This window comes from Manduca sexta, chromosome 9 (genome assembly GCF_014839805.1).
Source record: "Manduca sexta isolate Smith_Timp_Sample1 chromosome 9, JHU_Msex_v1.0, whole genome shotgun sequence".
Lineage (NCBI taxonomy): Eukaryota > Metazoa > Arthropoda > Insecta > Lepidoptera > Sphingidae > Manduca > Manduca sexta.
Genome location: NC_051123.1, coordinates 6,767,045 through 6,779,042, shown reverse-complemented (window position 1 = coordinate 6,779,042; position 11,998 = coordinate 6,767,045). Strand labels below are relative to the sequence as shown.

Below are 11,998 nucleotides of genomic sequence, written 5' to 3'. Positions count from 1 at the left end.
CACACGCGCCCACATAGACACATGCGCCCACACATACACATATTTATTCCTACTAGTAACACTATACGTATTTGCCTAAACACAACGTGACTAAGAGCATTTTAATCTAACTCGTAATCGGACAAAATTTGTTGTAGACAGGTCACAGTTTTATATTAATTGAACGCGACTTTAATTCGCAATGTTGGTGTGTTTGCCGATCTGTCAAATCACCTATCAAACTGTCTACGTCAATGTAATATGTACAGATAAAAAACTAAATCTTAAAAGAATAGACATCACACCGGCAGTTCTTATCAATCTTGTTGTTATTTTTATATCTATCTTCTTATCAATGTGATGTAATAAACTCGTTAGGAATAAATTCACGTTGAATGTCTCGCGGAACTTTTGTGCGGTTGTAATCTACTTTATTTCATTCGTCCCGCTGAGTGCGACCCGGTGAGTTATCTTTGTAGTTTGAATTTCGATAATTCGAATTTTAATCATAACAATTAATTAATTCCGCCATAATCCGCGTTGTTACTAGTACATTGCTTGTTTTTTTTCGAGTTTTTGGAAGGTAGAAATAGATTTTTCTATCATTATTATTCGGTAAATAAATGTTATTTTGTGAATAATTAATTGTTTTTATATAGCTTAGAAAATGGTGAAAGCAGTAGCGGTGATTACTGTCAGCGACAGCTGTTTCAAAGATAACTCTAAGGATACTTCAGGCCCTGCACTCGCAGAATTCGTCAAAAAACTATTCCCAGAGGCAAATTTACACACAATTATTATTCCAGACGAAAAGGAAATCATAGAGCGAGAGCTAAAATACTTCTGTGAGAGCAACTTAGATTTAATATTAACAACAGGCGGTACAGGTTTCAGTAGTAGAGATGTCACTCCGGAAGCAACCAAAGCTATAATCCATAAAGAAGTTCCAGCTATAACAGTAGCAATAACTATAGAAAGCTTAAAGAAAACACCTATGGCTATGCTGTCGAGATCTGTAGCTGGAATTCGTGATAAAACCTTGATCATTAATTTCCCTGGGAGTAAAAAAGCTGTTACAGAATGTTTTGAAATAGTAAAGCCAGTGTTACCCCATGCTGTGGCTTTAATCGCAGATGAAATGTCTGAAGTTAGAACCATTCATGATTCAATGCAATTCGGCCATGTTTGTCCTCATTACAGTAGTGTAGATGTTAGCAAAGTGGCTTTGAGGCCTAGAGAGTCTCCATATCCAATGCTGGAAATGGCTGAGGCTTGGAAGATAGTTGATGACGTGATGGGGAAATGGACAGAGCGCTTGGAGATTGTTACTTTAGATGAAGGATTAGGGAAGGTTGTGGCGCAGACACTGTGTGCAAAAGAACCAATGCCACCATTCCCTGCATCAGTTAAAGATGGTAAGTAATAACTGATAGCATTGTATTTTATTTGTTATAGTTTTTGCCTGCAGCTCTACCTATGTGAAAAAGTTTTCCATGATAAAAGTAGCCAATAGTACTGAGGGGTCATGTTGCTTCCTATTAGTGAAAAAAAATCATAATCAGTTTATCAGTTCCTGAGATGAGCACTTTCAACAAACAAACTTTTCAGTTTTATATAAGTATAGATATTTCTTATCTTAAATGAGAACTTTTGCCTTAAGTTGTTTAAAAACATTGTCCTATGTGTAATAAAATAAAACATTAAATTATCTCATTAAAATAATTATCAATCAGTCATAATTTATATTATGTCTGGTTGATAATTAGAATGATCTCATAAAATGAGAAATATATTATTGTTCTCATGCGGAATTTTTCCTTTACCCTATAATTAAAAAAGGAAGCACATACATATCTATATATTTGATATATTAACTGTGTTATCTTATTAATTCGAATACAGCAGAGGTGTCTTTTTACGTGATAAACAAATGTTAATAGAAGTCACATCAAAACTGAATACTCGTAAAAGATTAAGTTGATACCACATTCGTACATTATTCTGTCATAACAATGAAACACCTTCAATTAGTTCCACCACATGTTTACACAACTGTTGGTATGTTGGCTGTAGGCATGTCATACTTTATTGTGTTGTTCGGTTATTAGTGCTAAAAATATGAGGCATACTTAACTTTTTTAAAATAGTATTGATCAGTAATATTAATAAATTGTATGAAATGTACTTTATTTCTATAATGAAATTTTAGTATATTATATCTAATTGAATCTATTACTGTATCGATTTATGCACATCTCAGGGTAAAAGGGTTAATGAAAGTATCTTCGTCCTACACTATAATAAAAGTCTGACCTCTTCTCATATTAGGGAAAATAGGGTATTTGATGATGTTTAATTTTGTGCACTTTTTAATATGTAACAGCAATTAGTATAAAAAACAAATTCTTCTGTGAAAACAGCATTAAAATTTGATAGGAAATGTCAAATGAGGTAGTTATTCAAATTTCAAATATTGCTTAGTGCAGGAGAGGGCGTGGAGAGGGTACCGCTTCATCTCTTTCTTTCGCACGCATCGTAATGCCCGCTGACGTCACATGCAAGTAATTCGTCTCTTTTCTGTTGTTAGACACCCCTACTACCAAATTTCAATGGCTTATAAATTATGGATTATTCATCAGATTTCAATTATTTCTTATCTTTTAGAATGTACACGACATACATATTGTATAAAAGTTATAAAAAAAAAAGTCAAAATATACCCTATTATAGGTTTAATCAACTAAATAAATTTACGTACAAATAACTTTTCATAATACAGCTATTTTATTAACAGGATACGCATGTTTAAGTTCTGACGGAGCAGGAGTGCGTCACGTCCGTGCAGCCATCACTGCTGGGGATGCGCCCACCGTACCGCTGTCCATGGGGGAGTGTGTACGGATCAACACGGGCGCAGCACTACCAGCGGGAGCGGATTGCGTCGTGCAGGTATTGTACGGACACGTAACCGACTTCCAAAAAAGAGGAGGTTATCAAATCGACGTGTATTTTTTTTAGTGTTTGTTACCCCAGAATTAGGTCATTTATGAACCGTCAGATTGCTTCCATAGAATTTTTTTTAATAATTAATAATGCAATTAAGACATGTTTGTTTTAAAAACGCATGGAAATACCATAGTTGTAGCCAGGGATGGCGCATGACTGGGTGGTATAATCTGGATGACAACATTTTATTTTCGGGATTTTTTTATAAAATACTAAAGATGCATTAGGAGTCTATAAATAATTAAAAATTAATTGCAGGTTGAGGATACAAAGTTAGTATCAGCTACTGAAGATGGCCAGACTGAACTTCAAGTGGAGATTCTGAAGGCGCCACAGCCAGAGCAAGACGTAAGGCCGGTCGGCTTCGACATACCTATGGGTGCTACACTAGTTGATAAAGGTAACACATATAAGGTATGATAACTAGCTCTTGCTCATAGCTCTGCTTGCGTGAAACACTTTTCTCGGGATTGGTGTCACACTATATACTTTTCGGAAATAAACAGTAGCTTATATACTTTATTTTGCTTCAAGCTTACTTAGTATTGAAATTCACCAAAATCGGTTGAAAAGTACGACAGTTGAAAAGACAGTTACTTGTGCATTTATAATTTTAGGGTATGAATGGATAAAGAGAATTTTATGTTAACTATCACTATATCACAAAAACTTCCTTTTTGTTACAATAAAATTATATTTGTTCTCGACATGGCGACAGGCTCGCCCCCATTACTTCATGAGACGGAATACACGGCGTAAAATGGATGCACCGGTTGAGCCTGTGCCTACCCCTTCGGGGATAAAAGGCTTGAGTATTTATAATATACATATTTTTTTACAGGCGAGACATTAGACGCTGCTAAAATAGGTGTGCTAGCAGGTGCCGGTTACCAAAGCATCACCGTACGAGTTAACCCAAAGGTAACAATGTTCAGAATCATTAATGACATTGTATAATGTAATAGTTTAACATAAATATATCAGAATTGTAATTTTTAAAAATTTAAATCCAGTTTGTAGGATAATTTATTGACTATGTTTTTCCAAGAATTAATGTTCATACTTAGTCTGTGGTAGGTTTTGATGAATTAGAGGATCGTCAGCTACATACTTATTTACTAAATAATAAAGTAATGAAAAGCGACTTGTATATAATATGTTATATTCCTACCAGGTGGCGCTGCTATCAACTGGTAATGAATTACAAGAACCCTCAGAGACCAAACTTCGGCCAGCGCACATAAGGGACTCCAATAGAGCAATGTTAAAAGCCCTACTACGGTACAATATTTTTTTAAATATAAATTTGTTAGATTTAACCTTTGAAGTAAAAAGTCATACATTAGGCCAATTAAGAAAGTGCAAGCAAACAATGTTAAGACAAAATTCCTGCAAAACGATTATATTTTTTTTTCAATAATTCATAAATGAACCTGAAGACATTCTGGTCAAGATTAATTTTGTTTAAATTTCACAAGCTCATTAAAACCACAGATATGTAATACAATTCATATTATAATACCCATTTGTCCTTAGAGAGCACGGCTACGAGAGCATAGACTGCGGCATAGCACGTGACTCGCCCACGCAGCTTGTGGCGAGCATATCGGCTGCGCTCGCGCAGGCCGACGTGCTCGTCTGCACCGGCGGCGTCTCTATGGGCGAGAAGGATCTGCTGAAGCCTGTACTTATAAATGTACGTATTGATTTATATACGAGCCTTTAAATTTGTATTGACTAGTTATTACTAAGAATCTTCCAAATGAATGGCTTTGGAAAGCCACTAGAATTTAAATAAAAATTACCATTACTTGATTTCTATAGTATACGTAGTATCTTTGCAAGCATTTGTATTACTTTACAGATAACATTTAGAAAATTGCGGGAATCTTATATATTGTGACAAATAATAATAATAATAATGTTTAGGATTTTGGCGCTAAATTACACTTCGGACGAGTGCGTATGAAGCCCGGAAAACCCAGCACATTTGCAACATGCGAGTTTGAAGGAAGAACCAAATTCATTTTTGCTTTACCAGGTATGATATTTCTAACACGATAAAATTTAACAATACCGCTTTATTATTAAAAAATGCATTTGTTGTTTTTTTAGTGCTGAGTAGTCCTGCTTCCGCCTTTAGTTATTTTGATCTAATGGGTTACTATTTGTATTTTCTCTGTATCCATAGATTAAACTCAACTTCACCAATAGTGGTTGTCTTCTATTTTCTTCTTGTTATTTATATTTTCCTTTCCTCTATACCTGTACCTTCTTAGGTAACCCGGTGTCAGCGTACGTGTGCTGCCTGTTGTTCGTGGTGCGTGCGCTGCGCGTGTGCACGGGCCGGCGCGGCGCCTGGCCCGCACTGCGCACGCGCCTCGCGCACGCCGTCACGCTCGACCCGCGCCCCGAGTACGCACGCGCAGAGATACGACTGCCCGGGAACGATGAATTACCTACGGCTCAACTACTGGGTAACCAGGTAGTTATCATTTACTGTATATGCTGCGCTTGTTACCCAGACACGTTAGATGTTTATTATCATGGTGCTCATAGTAATATGAACACTATAGTGTTCGATCGCTCTCATTCGGTGGTTGAAAGAGACAAAATAGGTGATCAGAGAACACATACCTCCTAAGCCATAAAGTATAGCGCTAGTAAAACCTTACCGATACTTAATTGGAATAAGACTAACATTGCACGCTATGTCCACAGTGCAGCAGCCGGTTGATGAGCGCATGTGGTGCGAGCGTCCTGCTAGAGCTGCCCGGCGCCACGGAGAGCGTGCCGCGCCTGCCCGCCGGTTCACTCGTGTCCGCGCTCATCACTGGCCGCCTTGATCTCAGCGCGCAGTAACTGACTGTAAGGGGGGGTTTGCCAACACTCTTGCCCATCCACACTTCAGAAGTGAGGATTTGAGAATAGGCGAGTGAGGGTAGCTTAGCCTCATGAGTCTCTTATGGTAGGATATAGAGGAAGATAGGAAATAAAATTGCATACACATGATGTGTTCATTGATGAGTCAGGACGCACTATCATGCTTAATGGGGCTTGTCATTGCATGTAAATGGCATTATAAATAAGGTTTTATTTCAATTATGTAGAAAAAACTGTAGCTACTTGTGCCTCTGTTATGTCAAAAATCTAAGGATTATTTTTTCATAGCATTAAAAAGAAAAGGAGAAATATCTTTTTTCATAGATTTTTTTATTCTCCATTAAACGAAGACACAAGTAGTTCTAGGAAATTAACCAAATCGATTTGGATCGATCGTATTATATAAACAATGGAACTGTATCCATATATAGATTTATATTATAAACCATATAATATCTGTCAATTAAATGAATCCAGAAATTAAGCCTTATGTATAAATAAAATAGTCCAATCGTTTGGTATATAAATTATAAATATGATTGTTTTATAAACAAACTGATCTGTACTACAATCTGATTAGAATCTCTTGGGTGTAAAAACATTGAAATTTTGCCTCATGTTATAATTTATTTTCAATACTTGTTAAGTCTGAATACAATCTTATTATTGGAACAATGGTTACACTGTGTGAGCAAGTCTCCAGTCTTCCAATACATTATAATTGTATTGTTTATTTTTATTGTTAAAGGTGATGGTTTATTTGAATAAAAACCAGTTGTTATATTTGTGTTCTTCATTATTGATTAAAACGTCTATACCAATGAATTAGGATTCAAATGGGCATGACATAGTTAAGTTGAAAATACTTCAGATCATGCAGATTGTCTGCCTCGATTACCTTGGTAGTGTAGACTGTCACTTTAGCTCTGAGATCCTGGGTCGGGCAAAGTGATATTGGGGTTTGTCTGCTAAATATCAGCCCGGAGTCTAGAATTTGTGCCCGATATGGCGATAGGCTCGGCCCCTATCAAATCATGGGACGAAAAACTCGAGGGGAAAAGTGGGTGCCCTGATGGCATCTCTGTATACCCCCCTTCGGTGATAAATGCGTAATGTGTGTTTGTTTATGCACAGATAGTGTTATAGAACCAAACAAGTGTATTGAGCACAGTTTACTATATAGAGTGCGTTCGGCTAATTTCGGACGGTTTTTCGGTGTGTTGCAAGGAGTCTCGAAAATATTTTTTTTCTCATAAAATATTTAAGCGATACCAACATTTAATACATGAAACTGGTTATTATTAATTATACTTTTTGTGATAATTTAATCATCTTCCAATTCTCCCTGTGTAAGTTTAAAAATAGATGATAATATCTTTATAGAAATTTAAAATCCTTAGAAAAGATCGGACCTTAGCGGGGTAAGTTCGGACTCCGTTCTAATAACGCTTCTAATGCTAATACGATAAGGTCCACAAAATCAAAGAGAAGTCTCAAAAATGTCAAGAAGAGCGAAATCCACCTTTTTTGTTTCAATGCACATAGCGCACCCGTTCTTGGTCGTAGCATCAACTGTGGTATATAGGGTGGGGCAAAAAGAGACAGCGTAGCCGCCTACATAGCTTAAACTAAAAAATAACCATAGATACGTGGTATTTTTTCGTTATACGATCTTACCCCGTATCCGATGTTACCCGAGCGCACCTTAATCAATTCCTTAATATACATACACTATAACAATGCTAGAGTTGAATATTTTTATGTTGTTATATATTAATTCCTATAATTATTGTTTCACTTTTTTATACAATAAATAAAAAGGAAAACAATAATTATAGGATTTATCAATACAAACTTTGAAAAACATAAAATGTTAATGTCATGAGGTGCAATAAAAACTCATTTTACAAACAATATTAATTTATTTAAACTCGTAACACTGTGACCATACACACTCAGATCGAACATCTCTCGCCTCTGCACATTATGCCTGAACACATTTGCTTATAGTCATTACTGCACACGGAAGAAACTTGTGTAATTATTCCACAGTTTTTTGTTGAATAAAAAATGAATTCAGTACATGGTATGATTTACTTGCTTTAATATTTTATATTACTATTTAGAATATTTAAATATATAATAGTAAAAAGTTCGAACTATGGAATACTATCAGAAATTGTGATGTTGAACTGCAAATGTTGATAACTCATAATAATAACAGAGATGAATCCAACACTAAAAGAATAACTTAATATGGAAAATGAAAAAAATATTGTTGACTAATGATGACAAATTAAGACAAATTGAGTAACCATATTATTGTTGGTGTCAAATAAAAAATAAATAATGAATATGAAATTATTCAGGAGAAAGTTTTCTATTTCCCATATTTTTAACATAAGTTTTTAAATATTGGCGTATATTTCACTATTGCATAGAAGTATTTAATTGTACGTTATATTATGTCAAATACGCACTCACCAAAAACACTAGTTATTGCATTGTACAGATTATTTGCATACAAATTTGTCATAAGTACAACACAATTGTATGGGAGGCATGTGTATTTAAACAACGCGCTGCACTTCAAAGAACCTCTTCAAGTAGTAGACCTGTCCAAAGGTCATGATAAGCAGTACAGAAGCTTCGAATATCGACCACATAACCACACGGGAGTTGGTGCTCTCGTTAATTGAACGATGAATGCGGTCCCGGACCTGATGATAAAAATATTGACTTATTATTGTAATAATAAGTAAACATCTCCAAGGAAGTTATACTAAATAAGTATAGTAAGATGCTGTGAAAAAAAAAATACTGTGAATATTCATTGCTACTATTATAAAAAAAATATATTGTATTGTTGAAACTTAAAACACTCCTTTTTTTGGAGGCACATTATTAACATTTAAGGACATGTTACATCTACAAAGTTAGTACATTTTAATGAGTTACATTGTTTTCCTTTACTAGACTTAATATTGACATAGCTGTGACCATTTATATATGATTAATAGACAGTGTTGTCCTAAAGTGTCTTCATGTAAATGTATAATCAGCCATTTAAATACCTGAACAAATTCAGCATTTCCAATTGTCTATGTATTTTTGTGTTCTTACAAAAAAAATTCTCTTCACAAAAATAAAACAGAAGGGTTTTACTTCACACAATGAAAAAATAAAATAAAAGTTTTAATTTTACTTAATGCATATAGGTGATTTGTGGTTATTAATTTATTCAGCTATCTCTGTGGGTGACTCTACATTATACACTTACAACTAAATGAAATAATTTATTTGAATCAATAAAATTATACCCATTTTTTATTGAGACATATTTGTTGTTCAACAAGAATGAATTGTTAGTTATGTTGTTATCTGTGTTGATATAATTAATTTTATGCTATTAACTGCCTTCAGTAAAAGAAGGTTAACCATGTATTGAAACTAAAATGCACATCCTGGATGTAAGACCATATGGCACTTGTACATATGTGTTCCTACCTACAATCTGGATAAAATTAAAATGTCAAACTATCTAAATGAATGAAAAAAAATGGGTTTTCTAGTGTAAAAAGGATACATACATTCTACTGCATTATAGAAGAATGCATAATGTTTGGATTATATGAGTGTTACAAATGAACCAGACCATTTTTGATAATTAGGAATAAGTACTTCTATTTTAACTGGTTGTGCATTCTTTTCAGTACAACATGATCTAATTGAATGTAGTAATCAAATTATTCTTACCTGCATGTACTCTTGTTCATGCTTTACAGTCTTTAATGTTGTACCAAGTTCTTTGATCATGTCCTCCAGTTTGTTGTGGTCCGCTGTGTCTTCCTTTGCATCCTTTTTCGGCTCCCCAATTTCCAAGTTGAACATCACAACCTGGAAATAAAAAAAAAAAGATTACATAATTAAAATTAAACTATTTTTGGATAATCCGAAAATAGTTATAACATTGATATAAACATAAGAAATCATTAAAAAGATTAATTACACAGCTACAGTATCTGAGACACAATATTTTTGAGGGTCCAAGTGAGAAATGGATATAAAATGCATTTTTTTTTAATGAATTTTCTGAGAAACCAAATATTATCATGTGATAAATATTTTAAATAGGCAATAGTGAATCATCCTTTGCTTTAACAGTGAAGGAAAACATCATGAGAATATTTGCATACCTGAGAAGTTCTCTATAAGAATTTTGAGGGTGCATAAAGTCTACCAGAACACACTAGGCCTGCATGGTGGTAAGGCCTAATCATTCTTAGCAGTAGAGGAGGCCCATGACCAGCAATGGGACAGTATATAATATCAGGCTGATATTATTATTATAATAAATGTGAATTATAATTTAATACCTTAGGTGTCATAGTAGACATTTTGTTGCTAAAGCAGTATGTGTATCTTCCTGATGTTTGTGCAGAGAATGTATAGATGCCTGATGATTCTCTCTCTGCCTTGTGTATGATAGCACCATTAGGACCAGTTATAGTCATGTCAATGTCTAGGAAACCACCTTCAGCTATTTCAAATGATAGACCTGAAAAAATATTTTTCATTGTAATGAAAATTTACTTGTAGATAAGACAAAGTATTTAGATGTTTAATTTGGTTGTAGTATTGATTGATCATGAAAAGGTTATTGCGATTACGGCAAATTTTAGATATGTTATGGCTTAGTTTACATTTTGTAAAAAAATGACATAATATGTATGTTTTCCTGTCTTCCAGTGCGCGAGACAATAGTGAATAGCTGTTTTAATGGTAGGTTATAAAAACAAAGGATCTGTCATTTGTACGTTCACATAAATTTCAAAATGTCCAAATATATTTAAACATGTTCATATTCTTACCCATTTTAGTATCTGCTTCAACATTCTCAAAAAAGCATTCTTCGGCGTGAGCATCAACGGTGATGGTATAGCTGTGTGCTGTACTGATTATACTGCTTATTATCACTGCAAGAGTCCATAATGATTTCCAACTGCATTCCATTTTGGTAAATTATAAAATATATTTCACCTAAACCGCTCTTTTCATATGAAAAAACGGGAACTGGCTTGTTTTCTTGTATCAAGCCACGTAAGTCGTACAAATGTGAAATGCCAAAAACTGACAACATGACTACAGTTGACGTATGTCAGGAATATGACCTACGTTCCATTTTGATGAAAATTCATGAGGAATGTTAAATGTTAAACAAAACAATTTTAAATAATACTAAGAGCCATTCCAGTTTTATAATTAACAGTTTATATGTTTCATATTGCTCATTATTGTAAAGGGTCATGACATGAACAATTTTGGTTATTTCTATTATATGGCAATATCACTAAAGTAGTTTCGCTACTTGGCAATAGATAGAGCTGATTATTAAAATATAAAAAGCGTAGAAATTCAGTGCACTGACGGCGAAATATTTCTTTATACAATAACTGTATATACCATAACTTAATTACAATAAAAGATTTTATAAAGTAGTTGCTGTTTAGGCATTGAACCTTATTCTATAAACTATTTCTCAAGACTCCCATGTGGCAAATAAGGTAATGAGAAGTACTCAGCTTCATATTTAAGAGCTCTTATATATACTCTCATGTAGTAAAGCGTGAGTCTATTGGGTATTACTATTTCATTTCCATTAAGGTTTAATAAACAAGGATTGCAGAAATAGGAAACTAAATTTAATTTTAATTGGTTCGGGAATCAAACCCGAGTACCAGTTGAAAGACGTCACCGGGGTAGTCTTTGCAATAAAAAAAAATTAAAGGTAAAATGGTTCTTTACCTGGATATAACATTAAAATGTAGGTACCTGTACGGTTACATAGATATTAGATATCGAACTCTTAACAAAATAATCACCTATTTCAAAATTATTAATTTCAGTCGTCGGAAAACTTATTTTTCTTTTCTACCTTTTTTTTTTGAAGTTGCTATAAAATTGAGCTTATTAAAGATAGATAAAAAATTAAACCATTAAAAAAAGGGAAAAACTAAAAGGTCGCAAACAGAAATTGGTTGTTTGACGATTCCCACAAATTGTCAATTTTGGAATGGGTCATTATTTTAGTAAGAGTGCGATAAGGTGAGGTGGGGCAAGTGCGCCGACG

General features: G+C 34.0%; 2 protein-coding genes across 2 annotated transcripts; one reads left to right on the top strand and one right to left on the bottom strand.

The window, feature by feature from the left end:
• The first annotated feature begins 209 nt into the window (after positions 1-209).
• LOC115441349 (gephyrin) lies at positions 210-6,655 on the top strand. Its single transcript, XM_030166111.2, has 10 exons — positions 210-441; positions 639-1,394; positions 2,774-2,928; positions 3,244-3,385; positions 3,827-3,906; positions 4,160-4,266; positions 4,522-4,681; positions 4,915-5,026; positions 5,265-5,470; positions 5,707-6,655. Exons 2-10 carry the CDS (start codon positions 647-649, stop codon positions 5,845-5,847), a joined length of 1,851 nt encoding a protein of 616 aa, XP_030021971.1. The 5' UTR covers positions 210-441; positions 639-646; the 3' UTR covers positions 5,848-6,655.
• A 1,115-nt stretch (positions 6,656-7,770) lies between these two features.
• LOC115441351 (transmembrane emp24 domain-containing protein 2) lies at positions 7,771-11,018 on the bottom strand. Its single transcript, XM_030166113.1, has 4 exons — positions 10,740-11,018; positions 10,245-10,426; positions 9,625-9,765; positions 7,771-8,588 (listed from the first exon to the last, which is right to left on the bottom strand). Exons 1-4 carry the CDS (start codon positions 10,879-10,881, stop codon positions 8,439-8,441), a joined length of 615 nt encoding a protein of 204 aa, XP_030021973.1. The 5' UTR covers positions 10,882-11,018; the 3' UTR covers positions 7,771-8,438.
• Positions 11,019-11,998: the final 980 nt, after the last annotated feature.